This window comes from Uloborus diversus, chromosome 2 (genome assembly GCF_026930045.1).
Source record: "Uloborus diversus isolate 005 chromosome 2, Udiv.v.3.1, whole genome shotgun sequence".
Classification (NCBI taxonomy): domain Eukaryota; kingdom Metazoa; phylum Arthropoda; class Arachnida; order Araneae; family Uloboridae; genus Uloborus; species Uloborus diversus.
In genome coordinates, this window is record NC_072732.1 from 153,509,929 (window position 1) to 153,529,527 (window position 19,599).

Here is a 19,599-nt window from a genome sequence, read left to right on the forward strand (position 1 = left end):
CATGAGGTCGCTTAGGTAAAAGACAGAAAGTGCCCATTCTATGATTTAAATGAATTTCAGTCTTGTTCGTAATCACATCGTAATTGATAATCCGTAAATATTTTTTTTCCTTTAAAAATAGTGTCCTATAAATCCCTAAAAAAATCTTTGTGTATGTAACAGAACAGTCTGCTTTGAACTGCATTCTACAACACCCTGGATTAACCTGTTATTTCCGTAAAGGTTCCTAGGTCTTAGTAAAATGTTGGAAAAATATATTCATCTCCCACACTAGTTGACTGGTATTTATTAACCGAAAAGAATAATAGAAAAGGAATGAAAATGTCAATTGCAGATAACATCATTAAGAATAAATTTTTTTGAGACAGTTAATCTTCAAAATGCAAGTGCTACTCTGCCGGGCTAAACGCAAAAATCGTATTTGCACTTTTTATCAAAACTTAGTTACTGTCACCAGGTGGTTGTTTCTAACATGTTTCGCCTAAATACAATGTTTTATAGTTATTTGTGAATGGTAAATATAGATTTTTTTAAATTCTAAAAATGTTGCATCTGAACAAAGTAGATGGAGAAATAAAATGTTAAAAGGCAATTTCTCATTTTGAACTCAGTTGTAGATACGACTTTTGCATTTAGCATAGCAGTAACACCTCAGTTGAAAAATATAATGCCAGATTATCCAATTCCTGAAGTGCAAACTAACCTCATTTTACATAAAATTTATGCTAAAAATTGGAACACAAACGCAATACTTTTGTTTTTTTTTTTCTCAAGGGTTGGGACACATTATTTCTCTTAGCTAAATCACCTTATATGAGGATTCGGGGCAACTTTCACCTGAGGGGTCAGGGGGGTAATCGTGGGAATAAGTATATCGCCGCCTCAGAGCAACAGTAGGATATCTTGGTGTTATGCCTGGAAATAGATGTCTTAGTGTTGCTCTGAGGCGATGATATGTCTGCTTGGTGTTACTAATTCTTTTTTGTCAATTTCATTCCCAATTTTGAACTGGTTCTAATAGAGCCCCTCAAAAGAACTGGTTTAATTTAATAATAGCCACTTCAAAAGGGTTAGTGCAATTTCTTGTAACATATTTGCCTTTTTTTGAACATTTTTCATGCTGTATTTTTCTGAGGGTGGGATTGAGTTCCTTGAAATGGGTTCATGAATTTTGAAGACCATTTCAGCTAGGCAAGGAGATAGGGAGACAGAGCAATTGTTTCGTTTAACTGTTCAAATAGAGTAATGTAATATCGGTATGTGTAAGAGCAAATCGATAGCTGGAAAATGTTAGTTTTAGATCCATGGTGTGGTTGGGGGAGGGGGGGGGAGTCCCATACTAGTGTTACAAATATCCTCCTCTTGACTTCTTGAAATAGCAACACAAACTCCCCTCCCCCCTCTCCTTCCCTCACACATGCACACACTTTTTCATTTCATTATCTTGGCTTGTATCTAAGCATCCCCACCTTTTTTCCCATGATTACAACGTTGCACAATAGGAGGGTTGAGCAGTGCAAAACTGACATAATAATTAAAAATATATCCTGTGTCATTCTACAAAAAATTACAAATTTCTGTGTTTTAATTAAATCAGTCTAAAGTCCTTTTTTAACAATTTATTTACTTAACATATGTATGTATACATAAACACTACATCTCTGAAAAGATAGTAATACTCTAAACACCTTTAAAATTACATTAATATTTTTTCTATGTTCATATCTTTTTACATTTCATTCCATTGGACGTGGATGCTTCCATCTGAGCAGTTTCTTCACACTTTTTACAATATTCATTCCAATAGAAGTTAGTGAATAGAATGAAGAAAAACCCTGCGATGAAGATGTTGACTCCACCGGACAATTTTGTATAGTTGCAGGCGAAGAAAGGTCGACTGAAGAAGTAGCACAAGACGAGGATGAATTGAATCTAATATTTAAAAAATTGGTGAAACAAGTTATATTTCTTGGCAAAAAGAGAAGAGAAAAACAGATTTCTATGCAATACTATGAATATTGATTAAAAATTATTTTTTCAAGAGCTGTCAATTTCTGGAGTACTTAGCTAGAAGCTGTGATGTCTTGTACCAAGATGAATTGAAGGAATGACTTTTCGATCAAAATTTTTGTTTCTCATAACTAAAATTTTAATTAACATGACAATGGATTATTTCGTTTTGAGAAAAACATATCGGGTTTAAGTATTGCAGAATGTAGAATGTGTGATACCTTTGACAAATTCTACAAATAATTTCTATAAGTTAGAAATTGGTGTACTGAAAACTCACATCATGTAGCATATCACATTCTCGCCTCGAGCTCTTCAATTGTTTCAAGATGGCACTGATGGGAATTGATTGGTACATAATGATTGGAGTCTAGTTGGGGGCCTAGAACTGTTGCTGGTTGTTTCTTTTGTACAGGGAGGCCTCTCTGAGCGGCCATCCTTGTTTAGCGGCCAGCCCTGTTAGTGGCCAGTTTTGCAAGGCACGAAATTTTCGGCCTATGCGCACAATGTTAACTCAACCCTTCAGAACGGCCACTCAAACCCCTCTGAGTGACAGGGTTGTCACCTGTCTGGGTTTCGAAATAGATTGGGGACTGCTATTCTATTCCGGTTTTTAATTTTACAAGGGCAAATCCAAAAGTCTGCGCCTCTTTTTTATTCGCCGAAAAAAAGGTACATACAGCTATTTACAAATATATGTAGCGTACTACATACATTACATTATATTTCCACATAAGTCACCATACCAGTTCAGACATTTGTCCTATCGCAGCACTAAGTTAGAGATCCCCTGTCAAAGAATTATTCCGGCTATCCGTGGAATCACCGTCGGACTGCCTTCTTGGCTTCTGTCCCGCCAGAAACTTCTTCAGTGGACTGAAATCGTAAAAATCACTAAGGGGTAGATCTGGACTGCAGGTGCATTTTCCTGTGAATTGCTATGGACTTTTGTCTCTTGCTCCATACAAAACGAATAACGCTTCGCTGCTCATAAGTTGTGGACGTCGAAAGAACAACCACCATCTTAAATGACTGATAGCAGGCTCATCAAAGCAAAAGGCAGACAGGGTAGTACGGTTCAAGGAACGGTCTCTCCTGGGAATGTATATGTTCACTTTGCATTCACAGCCATATTTTGGCTAAAAAAATAGGCTCAAAGACTTTTTGATTTGCCCTTGTATTTACCACTAGCTTTTTGTTCAGCGAACGGCCAGGTGTTTGCTATGTGAAGATTTTTGTGATAGGAGGGGGAACTTGACATTTTGAAGACTGTCACCCCATTTTTGTGCCTTTGAGGAGCTATTTCAGATTCAGATGATGAAGTTCCTTACATTATTTGAAAAAAGGAAAAAAAAAAAGTCATGCTTTCGACTCAGCAAACTTTGGAGAAAATTGACGATATCATCGCTAATATGGAAGCCGTAGCTGATGACTCAATTTGGGATTAGTTTTTACAAGTTAAAAACGAACTAAAACAAAAAAAATTGGTTTTTATAAGGCTGGAAAATTGTAAGCAAACACAAATTGAATCATTTTTTCCTAAAAAGTATAAATCTTGAAATAACCATTTTCTTTTCTCCAATTTCTCAAAAAGCAGTTTTTAAAGTGTTGAATTGTATCATTTGTAGTACAGTTTGAGTTCGATGATCAAAACCCTTAAGAGTGCCCCCCCCCCTCCCCAAGCGGAGAGTGGCCCCCAACGGAGACGTTGCCACTCAGAAAGGTTTCACTATTTATATTGCTGCAAATGCAGTTTTAAAAGTGAATAAGATTTCTTATTTGCATGCTCTTGGGGTTTTCTTCCTCAATCTTGAGAATTTTGTAAGCTCAATCTTGGGTTTTGCAAAAAAAAAAAAATCGCATTGGCAGCCCTGGTCTTCTCGTCATTTTAACAATCCTTTTTAAGGGAAATCTATTTGAACAAAATATAAAAGCCAAATGCAGTTCAGAATAAATTAAAATATTCTTACCATTTGTGTCATGGTAACATATTTCTTGAATTTGAGGTGAACTGTTACATCATCACCTAGTGCCGAAATACCATAGTAGGTGTACATAACACAATGAACAAATGAATTGGCTAATGGGAAAAAGGAATTGTAACCACCTGTAAAAAAAAAAAAAAAAAAAAAAAAAATGTTTCAGTATTGTATCATCAGAAACTTCGCAGACAGAATATTCCAAGCAGACAATTGACTGATGCATAACAAATAGTAACTTTGAATGAGGCAAAGATTTTCCAGATGATTGAAAAAAAATCAGCCCTTCTAAGTGTTGTATAATAAGCAAGTAAACTGTAATGCTTAAATAAGAGCTGTTTTCCCCATTTAATCCTACACACACATATATATTATAATATTATACTTTCCCTTCCCCTGACAAAAAAAAAATTAAAGTGACCGGTGATTTGTTTTTCCAAATGGGAGGCTGCGTATCATATGGACCAAAAGAAAATGAATGAAATTTAAACTGAAATTGCTTGTGATTAGTTGGCTTTTAAGTTAACAACAAGAAGTTCTGTCTAGAACTAGATAAGCCTACTTTCCTGTATACCCATACTACTTTTTAGTACCTGATCAATATTCTCAAAAATAGCTAAAATTGCTATTTTTTTCAAACATATTTTTAAAATACTTTAAGCTGATTTCTAGGAATAAAATATTTTTCACTCATCTAAAAAAATTAGATGCATAAAAAAAAAAAAAAAAAAAAAAAAAAAAAATTAGCAACTTTTAAACAAAGCAGCTAATACACTTTTTTCCATTAAAAAAATCTTTGACAGCTTTCAAAACGAAAAAATGATTATTAAAATTAAAAATCTCATTAAAATAAATACATCATATCAAAAAAAAACCTTTTCTTTTTCCCCTGTTTACAAAAACCAATTTTTTAAATGAATTAATGCACTTAATTCATTTAAAATAAATAAAAACAATAAAATGTCAACTTATTGAAATAATTTTTGTTGTCAAAAAAAAAAATCGTCTGCGCATATCTTTATGTAGAAACATAAATGATTTTGAGTTTATTCGCCGTAAACTGAATACCTAAATTAAAACTTTAGCGTAAAAATAAAAACAAGTCAATCAACAATAATTATTTCAGAGTCAAAACCATAGCTGCGGAGTCAGAGTCAATCTCATTTTGGGGTAAAGGAGTCGGAGTCGAATATTTAAGAATCGGAGTCAGTCATTTGTCCTCCGTGTATAAATTTTTTCCAAAGCTACGAAGTCGGGGAGTCGGAGTTCGATTAATTGTCGGGCACATGAGTCGGAGTCAAGTGCACCTAAATTCTCGGAGTCGAAGTCTGGAGTTTGGCGTCAAGAGCTATTTCCAACAAAATTTGTTTGAAGTAAAGCCGCCTTCAAGTACGGAATCTACATTGACTTTCAATTTCCCCGTAGGTGCTAATGTTAAGGGATTTGAACTGTTAAAAATGAACGGAAAATTGTTCAAATCAAAAAAATATTTTATATACAAGTTTTTAATCAAAAGCTTTTTCCTACAAAGTTTGTTTGAAGCAAATTCGCCTCACAGGTCGGAATCGCGTTAAATTTCCCTGTAGGAGCTACTGTTAAGTTTTTTTGAACTGTTCAAAATTGAACAAAAAATCATTCAAATCAAAAAGTGAAATATGGGAATGAGGTGTCCTCGCCGCGATATTTCGAACAAAAAAAAGTTTGTTCGAATCGGACTATTCATTCAAAAGTTATTAGGGGGGGACAGACAGACATTTTTCCCCATCTCAATACCCTACTTTCCAATTTTTAATATTTCAATATTTATTTAATTATTTTATTTATTTTTGACTTTTTTGTTTTTTGCGATATTTTTAAGATGCATTAAGCCTTCTTTCATGCTTTTATCTCCTTTTTCCGACTTTTACTGGGAAAGTAGGCTAAAAACAGAAAACTTTGCTTTATTTCAATTATTCTGAAAACTATTGTATTTTGGTTAGCATAAGAATCAAAACTATATTTTGTTTGCAATTCAAGCACCTAAAAGTAAAAGCATTAAAATTTGTAAGTGCCAGTATAAACAAATTCAGAAATACTTGTACAAATGATACAAAACTTTCATCTGTTTTAGGGAAAGACACAGTTAATCATAGCCCTGGTAGGTTTTGCTATCAGGGTTGCCAGACATCCTGGATTTCAAAGGAAAGTGCCATATTTTTAAAAATTGTCTCACGTCCCGGAGCACTGCCATACGGGATGGCTGAAATCCTGTATTCTAGCTAATAACAATATTTTACAAAACGAAACATTATTTTAAGGGAAAAAATAAAGTAAAACAAAAAAATTTCAAATAAAGAGCAATAAGATAATCATGTAGCAGCAAACACAAAAAATATTTTCGCTTTAATTTGGTTTTTGTTTTGGCAGCAGACCTTGAGGAGCCGAATGATTGCTTGCTCTTTGCTCATTGACTAATGTTGGAAATATATTTGCGCATGCGTCGTCAATCACAATGAAAATGAATTTTATAATTTGATCGGCAACATTTTGTAAAATTTACTGCTTTGTTATGGTTGAATTTTTCAGATTTATCATTAAGAGACGTTCTACATTGGAAAGCACCCCTTAAAAGTACACCATATCCAGTAATTGCCCTCAACTTCAAAAATCTCCCTCCCCCCCCCCCCATTATCTCTTAGAAGCCTGTCCTGTATTTACGGTTCTTAAATCTGGCAACCCTGTTCACTATACAGCATAATTTAGAAAAATGAAATCCTACCTAAAATTTGAAATTGGCACATGGTTTCTCAAAACTTAAAAAACTCCACTTAAATTCCTTTGTTTCTCACTGCCTCAATTTTATAATATATATTCTGATGCCCTGTATAAATTTAGCATCTGAATTGAAAATTTTTATTGCTTCATTATAGTGTTTTTGTTTGCCTGAGTTGGGATGGATTTCATTTGAAAGAGCAATTTATTTTCCTCAAAAGCACTTCCCAGGTCAGTGTTCTGGCACCAAACATCTCCGACAAAAAAATTCAGTGAATAGTCCTGTAACATTAGGTAAATGAAATATTTAAAAACGTTGCCCTATTGTCACCTTCCCTATTGTCCCTTTGAAATAATTACCTCCCAAAATTATGCACCACTGAGATCTGCTACACTTGTCCTGAAAACTTTACATGAAGTCTTTTTTTGGGGGGGGAAGGAGTAAAAAAGCCTTGTCACGTTTCTTTAGTTATCGGGAATATCATCAAATCTCTATTCTTTCAAACCAAAGTCCCGGGAATAGGAAGAAGTCTGGAGGATTGAGCTCTGGTGTATATAGTGTATGTTTACTTTGCAGCGCCTCATTTTTGCCAGGAACTTAAAATTGATCTTTTGTTCAATTATTTTCCTGTTCTCAGTTAAGAACCAAAGCACTAACCAAGCACTGTTTGAAACAGCTTAAGACGATGCTCGACTAAACAACGGGGGCAGACCTGCCACTACGCAGGTGTTGCCTTCTGTTTCGCCACTGTTGCTAAATTGGTCGTTCTGACTTATTTACTGAATTTATTGTCAGAGGTTATATATATATAAACAGTGTCTTAGAAAGATCTTGATCATTCTAGACATCTATAACAAAAATACTCATTCCAAACTCAGTTAATCAACCCATGTTTTTCAATTCATTTTTCCAGTTTTTCTCAATAAACAGTGTTTGGTAGAATTAGTAAACATTGATAAAACTGTAATATTTAAATGAGATGCAGTATTTAGGTAATGAAAAATATTTCTTTGTTAAGGGCAAAAAAAAAAGAGAAAAATCTGCTAAGCTTATCTTGCTTTAAAACAGCAAAACTTACCTGGTTCAAACCTAAGCATTCCCCATATAATCAAGGGAACAGTACTGTGATGGATCAAATGTAAGCGAGACAGTTGTCGGTCTTTTTTCCGCAAAACGAAAAACACCTGAAATTAAACAAGATTATTCATTGATTGTGCCACAGCAATTGTTTTATTTGCAGTTAATGAGGGAAACTTTGAACATGGCTGCACTAGATGACCCTGATGCTTTCCGGCCTTGACAGTTTTTGACTTTTCTGTGTTAAACCAATGTAACTATGATCTCCTCTTGAAATTGAACAGAATCCCGTGCATCCACCAATCAATGACAAGTTTCGAAGTTGGTTTATTTTTGATTGGACGTGGCCCATTTTGACCGCAAGAGTCTCTGAACAAAACCCTGGCATTCACCAATCAATGGCAACGTAATGGAAAACAGGGATTCCCTGTAGCGCCCTCTTTGTTGCTGTGAGTTAAAGCGATTGTTACAGCCTATAAGCGTAAGCGAAATTTAGTGGGCCCATGCTTTGAACAATACCACTTTAAATTTTTTAGTATGTTTGGCTTCTAGAGGAACTGCCACATGCCCAGTACTACTCTCTGCTGCAGGGTAATAAAATTAGTTTTCTACTATTGGAAACTTTATTGACAAAACTGTATTTTGCTAACTACATTATGCAATAATTCAGAAACTACTGTTAGTGCAGCTATTTTTAGCCATGTTTCTATGTTTTTGAAATCCCTGTGCATTATCATAAATTATACAGTTCTTGTCTTGGGAAATAAAAATGGGGAAATTTAAATTTTATTTTCTTAGTTCAAAGATATACTCTCAGTAATTATTTTACATGGCATTTCTAACATTGTTCAAAGTCACCCTAAAAGTCAGGATAACATTGAATCAAGTTTATAATTTCTTTTAAATGGTTTTCATTGTTATTATCTTTTAATTAATAATAACAGTGTAGTAGTAGGGTTTTTTTTTTTTTTTTAATTTTAGTTTTGTGCCATTAGGTATAATTATATTATTAAAATATGAGTGGGGCTGTTGAAAATATAGAAATTGTGGATCAAAGTTGCTCAAAATACGTAATACATGGGCATGTAGAGTTTCTCCAGATGATAACATTTCTTTTTAAATCTATTGTCAGAATAACAAGATTTGTGGACGTAGAATTTCAAAAATAGTTATTGCAGAAATAAGTCTTTAATGTAAGAAACATAACTTATATGTAGTCGAATATTGTAACTTGTAACTTAACTTAGAAACTATTATGAAAAACTCTAACAATTGAACATCCAAATCTGTTTAAATATTTCATGACATGCAAAAAAATATATCTATTCAGTTTACTTAATTGTATTTATTACGATTGTGTATGTTAAACTAAAATATTAATGGACATTTTTTTGAAATTGAAACAGATTTTCATTTTTTGAATACATTTTTAAAATTCTTTTTTGTTTAAACCCAGATAATTGATTCAGTCATTCAGTGCACGGATAAAACGAGTACAAAGAGTGCTTGGGAGCTAAATCATGGTGGTTCTGCTTTCGGTTGACCTTGCACCCGAGAGTCCTCAATCTGGTAATGGGCATAGCTGGCCTTTGTCCAGCATGGGCTACTGCACCACTGAGTTTAGTTTTAAAACCCAGATTATTTCTCGTAATAAGCCCAGTTTTTCCTAACTCTACCTTCTACTACTGAAAATATTCATTTTCTTTAAACTAATTGTTTTCTTCCTTTTTAAAAAGTACTTTTTATCTGAACTTTCATTGTAATAAAACTATGTCGCATGCATCATTTTTTGTCCCATTATAAATCGATTACTATAAACTAATATTTTCTGACTGTTAGCTCCCAGGGAGAGGGTGATGGTTCGGAAACCCTCCCCGGGAAATGTTTTGAAATTAATATCCTAAAAAAGCATTTTAAGCTATCTTTAATGACGGTAGGAAGAAAGTTAGGATTTGGGAGCCCCCAGAAGTTTTGTATTATTGAAATTTTAAAAACACAACTTTATACTATAATTCGTTGAAAGCAAATAAGTGGGTAGGGCGCTCTCTCAAAAAAATTTTGAAATTAAAAGTGTAAAAATGCATTTAAAGGCCGTTTTTGTTTATGTTCAGGGAAGGAAAAGGGGTTGAGAACTTCCCTGGAAATTTTTCAGTGTAGAGGCTCTAAAATGAAATTTTTAACTATCTTTGCCGATATAAGGGGTAATTGCGAGAAATTCGAGAGCTCTCTTTTCTAAAAACACATTTTGAAATTATCTTTGAAGACGGTAGACAAGTCACTGGAGGAGAGAGATCTCGTACGAAAACTGTTTGAATTTAAAATTTCTAAAATGCTATTTTAAGCCATTAGCCAGATTGGTGGTGTGCGCAGAATTTTCTCATTGGGTGTGGGGTTCAATTTTTTCCTTAACATTTTTAAACACTTTTTGCTCACAACCCCCCCCCCTCCCCACTAACTCTCAAAGTAAACAAAGTCAAAAATTTTAGCTAATTCAATATCAGTGCAGTTCACTTTTTTTACTTCCTTTTACAAAAAAGGAAGTATTGTATTCGCGAAAAAATTTTCACTCAAAAATCGCCCTTAATTTCCATTTTGCTCACCCCCAAATGAATGTTGAGTTTTTTTTTCGATTCGACCACATGCAGAAAAGTGCCTAAGAATGTATAGACACGCGAAATATCCATTTTGACCATCACCGAGGTAATTACAACGACTTTTCTCGTGACGTCTGTATGTATGTGCGTATGTGCGTATGTATCTCGCATAACTCAAAAATGGTATGTCCTAGAAAGTTGAAATTTGGTACATAGACTCGTAGTGGGGTCTAGTTGTGCACCTCCTATTTTGGTTGCATTCGGGTGTTTCTAAAGGGGTCTTTTGCACCTTTTTGGGGGGAAATCATTGTTAATTTTGATGCAAACTCAAGTGGTGTTATAATTTGGCGGTCACTTGGCGATATATCGCCAGTCTTTTGGTTGCCAAGTTTTGTCGCCAACTTGGCAAAAAATTTGGCGATTTTTTTTTTTTTTTTTAATTTGCTTTCAATGTGGCCATTGCTAGTGATATTTAAAGAGTTAGAGAGAGAATCCCATTAAAATTGCAATAATAGGGAAATAGCATTAAATTGGTGTAAAAGGAAGTCATGTGATGCACACATCAGCTCGTTTTTTTTTTCGGTGGGACAAAGACTGACAGAAGCCAACTGATTTGCGTTTTTTTTTTTTTTTAAATCTTGTTTTTGGAATTGGTCAGATACCCCTGGGCCCACCTTATATATACGCCCTTGTACACAGTTTTTTAAAACAGTAGCAATTTACTCACCGTATCCATCAGCTCTATGTATTTTGTTATGTAAAACCACCAAGTGATTTCAGCTAGCTGAAATGATAAAAAGATTTCTTTCAAAACATTTCACTTGTTGACACTGTTTAAAATTAAAAATGCATTTTGCATTCAAAAACTTCATTTCAAATTTAAAAGTTTCTGTTTTTAATGTATTCTATTTCTTTATTCGTATTTGAAACGTTCAAGAATAAACAAATAAACTTGTTAGTCATCATTCAGTAAAACAGCTTCAATAGGATTTAGATCATATTACTAAGTGGGCAGATAAATGGGGTATGGCAGTTAATGTAGGGAAATGTCAAGTGCTACACTTAGGTCATGGAAATAAGCGTATGAGATATCGTTTACAGGGTTCAGTCATAAATCAGGCAGAAAATGTTATGGATCTGGATATCTTAATAAATCAGGACTTCAAGTTAAGTCAACAGTGCAGTATTGCTAGTAACAAAGCCAACAAAATGCTTGGTTTTATCAATAAATCTATTTAAAACAAATCTAAGAAGGTTCTTCTGCCTTTATATAGGAGTTTAGTAAGACCTCATTTGGAGTATGCTGTTCAGTTTTGGTCGCCTTATCTGAAGAAAGATATTTTTGTATTGGAAAGGGTTCAAAGAAGGGTAACTAAATTAGTAAGGGGACTCTCAGATTTAGATTATGATACCAGACTTAATAGGCTTAACATGTATAGTATAGCCTGGAGCAAAGGAGAGTCAGAGGGGACATGATTCAGTTATTTAAATTTATCAAAATGAAAGATGTAAATGGATTAAATTTTTGCGGAGAAAGCAGGACAAGGGGTCACTGTTTTAAGAAGCTATTTAAATCTCAAGCTAACTTGGAAATTAGGAAAAACTACTACTTTAGCCGGGTCGTTGGCACTTGGAATAGCTTACCGGAAGAGGCAGTAATGAGCAAGGGGGTGGATAGCTTTAAGAGGGCCATTGATCTTCATTGGGGACTAATTAATTGACTAGGACCAGCCTAGCTGGACCCAGAGCCTGTTGCTGGTCGTCACCTTTGTATTTGTATTTTAAACAATAATATCTCTTGTAATAATTGTAAACTATACTTACTCTATAAGTAACCGGACTTTGATCAACTGCTAAAGTTGTGCAACTTGTCGATGCTTCTCCTGACCACCTAATTTTTGCATACTAGAAATGGTAAGGAAAAAAAAGATATGCAATTTAAAATATATGTTCCGTTATATTATGTGTTTATTTATTTTTTTTTTTTTTAGAATTATTACTTTATTCAGTTTTTTATTTGTATAGAATGGACAAATTCGTTGAAGGTAAAAAAAAAATACAATGAACTAATTGACGCTAGATTTAATGAACTATTCCTTGGTCCCGAAAAATCTTTTATCTAACCAATGTTGTACTTTTCAATCTCTTTCACGAACTGGACATAACAAAAATATATTTTTTTATGAACTCAACGTTAAGTCAAGTAGCTCTTTCTAAGAAGTTCTGCCCCAGGGACAGAAAATCTCGGGAAAGAAGCTAGTTCCTTTCATTTACATAGTTGTTATTTCTTGTTTTTTTTCTTTAATTTTTAAAATACAAATTAATTTCAAAATGATCAGCAAGTCTTGATCCTGCAATCTGAATTTCTAAATGCCTACGTTAAGACGCTTTTTACTTCCTTTTTACATTGTACGGTATTCGCAGAAACAATTTCACTTAAATATCGGCCTAAATCAGGGGTGCCCACCTGGGTGGGGGGTCATAGTGTAGACTATGCTATTAAGATTTTTAGGGGGTGTTTTGGGGGGTGACGATATTTAGGGGGATGGGCACCTCTGCATAAATTTAAATTTTGCTTACCCCCAAATGAATGTTGAGTTGTTGATTCGACTGCAGTAGCGTAACTTCAAGTTTTCGGCCCCCCAGCAAAATCTGATTTTGGTCCTCCTCCTAAAAATTGTATTAATGTATAATCGCGAAGTCCATTTACTCATTGCGAGCAGTTCCCGACTAACTAAAAGTGAGGCCCAAGGCCCACAATAATTTGGAGGACCCCTGAAGGCTATATTTTAAAAATGTGTGTATTTTTTGTAAAGTTTTAATGCTATGCATAATTCTTTAGGTAATTTGGGGCCCCTTACGAAGAGGGGGCCCCAGGCCCAAGCCTAGTAGGCCTGTGCGGTAATCAGGCCCTGATTGCGAGGTCAAAACACTGAGGGGAGGCGGGTAGGCCGCAAGTATTGCTGACTCCAAATTTTTTTCAATCTTGTATATGCGTATATGACCAAAAGTATTTTGACACTTTCAAAAATTCACATTTTTACGGATATCTGGAGAAATAAAAGACCTATTTGCTATGTAATCTTTTCACAAAAAAGGTATACTATAGCTGTCATTTTCCAATAGCAATAAGGTCTGCTATTCATTTAGGGGACGAGAAACAAATTGAGGAAACAAGAAAAGGATTTTGATCAATTTACATTTTTCATTGCAAATAGCTGGGAATAAGCTATAAATTTGAAAAATAAGTTAAAAATGTATCAAAAATTTATTTTTATATTTTCGTGAAAGTATTTCTTATACTCACGGAGATCTAAGCATTTCTTTCAAAAATGCTAACTTTTTTGAAGGTTTTTGGCTCATATCACGCAGAATTTTTCGTCAAACGTTGCTAAACTTTTAAAATATTTGACAGCATATTTGAGAAACATAATAATAAAATTTGAAGTTGAAATATTGAAAATTTAATAAATATGAACATTTAAAGCAATTAATTTTTTACTGCGCATGCGCGAAAGATAGCGATTTATAACGTTTTTAATCCAAAGCTCAGATATATCCTACAACTCATAAAAAAATTCCACCTCAATATCTTTTAAATTTAAAAAGTTATCAGCGATCTAATGAGCCGAATTTCTATAATCCTTGGATAGGCCATGAATGGTAAGGGGTCGTTCGCAAACTGGCAGCACCCTCCTACTATCGTTGCAGAGTGATTCATGATAAGAACGTATTATTTGCGAACGACCCCTCACGATTCGTGGTCTAGCCAAGAACTATTAAAATTCGGCTCATTAGATCGCTGATAACTTTTTAGATTTTAAAGATATCAAGGTGGAATTTTTTTTATGATATGTAGGATATATCTGGGCTTCCGATTGTAAAGGTCATAAATTACTATCTTTCGCGAATGCGCAGTGAAAAATTAATTGCTTTAAACGTTCATCTTATACATATAAAATCTGAGTATCTATCTATGTCCAAGCTTCTTCTCCCGAACGACAGTGAACTGACCATCGAACCAGGTATCGATGAATTCGTCATCTTCCCGTCTTCATGTTTGGCTATTTAACATAATCCTCCGATAATAATTAGCGGAGATATCAATTAAAAATTATTAATTATGACTCTTATTTCAAAATAAAATCCATATTTTTCGAAGGCTTTCCTCCATCCAAATTATTATTCAGTGCTTCATCTCAACTTTCCGGATGAACGCTTTTATTAAAATTTACAGCGTGAAGAAAATCATTGAAAAGAAACATCTGTTGCAATTTTTTTTCTCGAATATAAAGAAATAAAATTAGGCTTTTGTTTTAAGGCTTTTCCTGTAATCAGGGTGTTTAAGTTGTTTACTTTTTGATTATTTTGCCGTAATCTGCAGCAAAATTTTGCTGTTTTTTTTTTTTTTTTTTTTTTTTTTTTTTTTTTTTTTTTTTTGTTCAAGCCTGATTGTTAAATACGCGTCACATGACATAAATTTCATTTTCGAGGAGGACCGTGCACGTCGTAAAGTAAATGAGTGATTTACAAGTTATTTGAGTTCTTTGAGGGTTTGTACCTGGAAAACGGATTGATGTAATTCTTGTACGACCATGTGGATAGAATCCATCCAAATATTTATCTGAGTGGTATGTTGCATTAATAAACACCCGGGCAATGCCGGGTAGTAGACTATTTTATGTAAAAAGCGGATTGTTATTGTGCATAAATATTTCCGATATAGTCTATCAGATGTAATTCAGTTTAACGTGAGTAAAGATTATAGTTGATAATGCGTATATTTTCCCCTTTTGTGCTGACTGAAAATGTACTCATAACTTGTATCATTGATAACGATTATTAACGTTGATGAGGTGTTTTGGCAAAAATATGTTTTACTGGTGTTTTGCAAACCTTGCTTTACGCGCATTTATTTATTCCTTAACGCGTTAGAAACTAGTGTCAGTGTACTACAAAAGCATCAACTGGACTGCTCTTACATTTTTTAGGTAGCCCGTGCAACGCCGGGCACGCAGCTAGTATATCATTAAATTTTGCAATATTTTAACTTCCAATTTTATTATTTTATATTTCTCTAATATGCTGTCAAATATTCTGAAAGTTTAGCAACGTTTGACGGAGAACTCTGCGTGATATATGCCGTAAACCTTTTTTAAAAAATGCATTTTTGAAAGACATGCTTATATCTCCGTGGGTATAAAAGATACTTTCACGAAAATATAAAATTAAATTCTAGATAGGTTTTTAACTTATTTCTGAAATTTATAGCTTGTTCCCAACTATTTACAATAAAAAATGATCAAAAACCTTTTTCTGTTTCCTCAATTCGTTGTTCGTCCCCTAAATGAATAGTAGACTTAATTTTTGTTGGAAAATGCTGACTGGAGTATACCTTTTATATATATATAAAAAATAGACAGCAATTGGTTTTTTATTTCTCGAGAAATCCGTAAAGATGTGAATTTTTCAAAGTGTCCCAATACTTATGGTCATATAGTGTATATGCAGTGGCGTAGCTAAGGGGGGGGGGGGGGCGGTCCGCCCCAGGCGGCACTTTTCTGGGGCCGGCAAGTTTGCCCTTTTGATGTGGAAAAATTAAATGCTTATTTAATTATCCTTTTTTTTTTTAATAATCCTTATTTTTACAAAAAATAAGGAAATTATCTTTTTAATCTATTACTGCAGACAAGAAAATATCTTCTTAAAGCACTCGAAAGGACAAAATAACTTTTCTGGGACATAACGGACAATTTAAGTATTTCAGTAGTTTTCAAATACTCCAAGAAAGAGACACTACAAACGAAGAAAAGTGCGGCTCAAGTCCTTTCAAACCAAACTTTCCCAGAAAAATATGCGTGTTTCAACACTCAAATTTATGATTGAAAGCTCGATAATAAGAAATTCTCTACCTGATTTGAGCCGCTCTTTTCTTCGTTTGCGATGTCATTTTATTGGAATAATTGAAAACTACAGGAATACTTAAATTTTCCATTCTGACCCAGAAAAGTTATTTTGTCTTTTTGAATGCATTATGAAAAGTGCGTGGTATTTTTTAAAAAATCTGTTATTTAGACTTTAGAGGTTAACTTCAGGAAGACGAAAGCAATGAACTTTTCCAAATTTTGTTATAAGAAAAAGCTAATACAGGATTTTAAGTTTAGAGTTTCTTGAAATACTGCTTGTGAAGCAAAAATTTCCCTTTTTTTACTTCAGGAAAATGGTGATAAGAGTAAGAAAAAGAGGAGGAGGTGTGAAATATTGCACGAAACAATTTATTGCTCATCACACTTTATATGCTTCAGAGTTTGCTTTGATTTCCCACTATTTACAAGAGTTCTCTTCTTCAAACGAAGTATAAGGGATTACCATTTTCTCGCTTTTGAAAGTAGATAATCTATCTGACAATTTTAGATCACATGTTAATATGATCCTTAGGGAAGGTAAGCGAATTTCATTTTTCAACATATGGGTTGGATCCTCAACTTATTCATAGTCTAAAATGCGTTTTAAAAGTATTGAGTTTCAAATAGTTCCGGTTGGGAAATTCTCTCACCCCCACTTTAATATCTTATCCTTTTTCCTGATATCACCAAAGGTAGTTTAGAAATACGTTTTTGGACCTTAATGTTGGAAAATTTTTGGACAGACCTAAAAGACAGACCCGTTTTGGACAGACCCGTTTTCAGGACTTTAATTTTGGAATTTTTCCGTGACAGATATCTTAGTTGCCTTCCCTCTCTCCCCTAACGTCTCCAAAGATTAAAACTGCGTTTTAAAACTTCAATCTTGAAAAATTTCCGAGGGAAGGAACTCATCCTTTTCCCCTACGTCCCCAAAGATAGCCCAGAATTTTCTTTCTTAGAAATTTGCGTTAGTAGTAGAGCTAGCTAACTCTTCCTTCTGATAGATAGTCTAAAATGAACTTCAGCTTTAAGAATGATTTTTAGAGAGAAAGCTCTCTCTGTCCCCTCTTCTTCCTAACATTATAAAACAAAGCCCAAAGTCGGACGTCAATTACGGAAATTTTTCAGGAGAGAACCGCTTGGCTTTACAACATTTTTTGAGCTATTAAGGAACCTCTCAACGTCACCAAAGGCAGCCTAGAATTGCGTTTTTTGAGACTTCGGTGCCGAAAAATTTCCAAAGAAAGAACCCAAACCTTCCCCTTTCAACCAAACCACCAAAGATGCCCTTAATTGATTTCAATTTAAAAAACATTTCAGTAAGAAACCTCAGCACCCCTCTCTCCCATAACGCCTACAACTGCGTTTCGAATACGCAAGCTATTGCGGTTACCAAAGATAGCCTGAAATTACATATTTCAGAGCTTATTTTCGTATTGAGTATCCGACCATTCCCGATTTCCTTGACTTCTTCTAAGTAGCCTTAGCTGTATTTTTAAAATTTCGTAAAAGTTCCTCTCGTTGCCCACCGACCCCTTAACGTCAACGAAAAACATTAAAAAAGACTAATTAAAAAAAAAAAAAAATCGGGAGCAAATCCAATGCGCCCTTTTTAATAACTTTACTAAAATTGCGGGTTTTTGACTTAAATTTAGCAATTTTCTCCAAGTGTGGGCCTTATTTCCCCTCCCCCTTTTTCTCTTTGAAATTACATAGAGAATAATAAGATCTTATTTTTTCTTCAATTAAATTTCTAGTTTTCATTTGAACACGTTTGACGCCCCTCAACGAAAGGGCGGCAAATTGAGGAACCGCCCCGGGCGGCAAACACTGTAGCTACGCCACTTTGTATATGTATAGAGAGAGAAAAAAGAAGATAGTTCAGTTTCTGGTTTAGAACGGGCTCATTACTTGAATATGAGCACAGAAATCAGGAGAATTCGTCACATGCAGGGTCGCCATTTCAAATTTTGGGGTGAGGGCAAAGGGCGTATATTTTTTTAACTGGAAAACAAAAAAAAACGCCCATTTTTATGTAAAAATCCGGAAGCAGAATTTCTTTCAGTAGTTTGCGACGCAAATTTAAAATCTGCAAGATAAACTGATATTAGTTTAATCGTTATCTGAACGAGCACCGAGTAATGTTTAAAAATAAGTTGCTAAAGCAAGATCAAGTGCAAGCTCATGCGCAGAAAAAAAAAAGGGCATTTGCCTTGAATGTAATACGCAAAAGCTCTATCAAAAACTGCAGGTAAAGATAAGAGTAGCTCTAGTTTTTGTATTGTATTTTCTTTTTGTTTCAAGACGTGAAATTGCTAGGTAGAGTTTCTTTTGTGTCCCATACCGCACGATGCTGAATGTTTCTTGTAAATACAAAGAAGAAAGTACAATTGATTAATATTTTTGTGTCGTTTTTCTTTTCTTTCTGATTTTTACTGGAGCGGCGGGGACGTGAAATATGTATGTAGACACGATAAAAATAAAACCCACCGGTTTCCGTTTATTAATTATAGGGTTCCACTCATCGGTCGGCGAAATTGATTTCAAATCTTTGCTGGTCGCGGATCAAAAAGAAAAGGGGGGGGGGAGAGAATAGTACTCTGGTCTCGGGATATTTCAGCAGAACAATGACATTAGAGCGTTACTGGTTTTTTCTGATTACTTTCCGCCCATGTAATAATGTTCTCTAGTTCCAAGAAATCAAATCATTCTAATGGCGCGATTTTATTCTTTATCAAAAAGAAGTGTGTCGAAGACTTTTTCCAGGAATCCGAAAAATAAAAGGAGGTGAAGGGAAATTGTTATTCAGAAACTCATCAACTTTGAAAGTAAACACCTGTGCAATAGGGTGGGCCGAAAAACAACTTTTTTTTAAATTTCGATGATGGGTAGTGCGGAAAAGGTGCCATTGGTGGAGTAAATTGCACATAAAAAATTTGAATGGTTAGACTGTTAGAGGAAGGTTCGAAAATCCACTTTAAAATTTTCGAAATCGAAGTTTCAAAAAAGTAATTGGAACCGTTTTTCTGTGATGTTAGAAAGAAGAAAGGTTCGTGGACCCTTGATCGTAATTTTTCGACAGCGAAGTGATTATGAGCAATCACATGATTATGAGCAATTTTTAGTTTAGTAAGAGAAGGATTCTGGGACTTTTCCGGCAGCCTCTCGATACTAAAGTTTTTTTTTTTTTTTTTTTTGTCTTGTGCCAGCTAGGCTGGCAATTTGGGGTGCGCTGCTTCACTTTTCCAACTGTACCGTAATTTGGAGTGAAGTCCGACTTC

The 19,599-nt window shown here is 34.4% G+C and overlaps 1 protein-coding gene across 1 annotated transcript in view; it reads right to left on the reverse strand.

Annotated features, from left to right (window-relative positions):
* Positions 1-1,604: 1,604 nt before the first annotated feature.
* LOC129216092 (elongation of very long chain fatty acids protein 1-like) overlaps positions 1,605-19,599 on the reverse strand; it is a 28,413-nt gene continuing 10,418 nt past the window's right edge. Inside the window, exons 4-8 of the mRNA XM_054850242.1 lie at positions 12,237-12,317; positions 11,140-11,196; positions 7,820-7,925; positions 3,981-4,117; positions 1,605-1,932 (exon numbers count right to left, since the gene is read on the reverse strand). Of these exons, the coding sequence (XP_054706217.1) occupies positions 1,720-1,932; positions 3,981-4,117; positions 7,820-7,925; positions 11,140-11,196; positions 12,237-12,317 (594 nt within the window). The 3' untranslated portion in view covers positions 1,605-1,719. The remainder of the gene's footprint in view (positions 1,933-3,980; positions 4,118-7,819; positions 7,926-11,139; positions 11,197-12,236; positions 12,318-19,599) is intronic.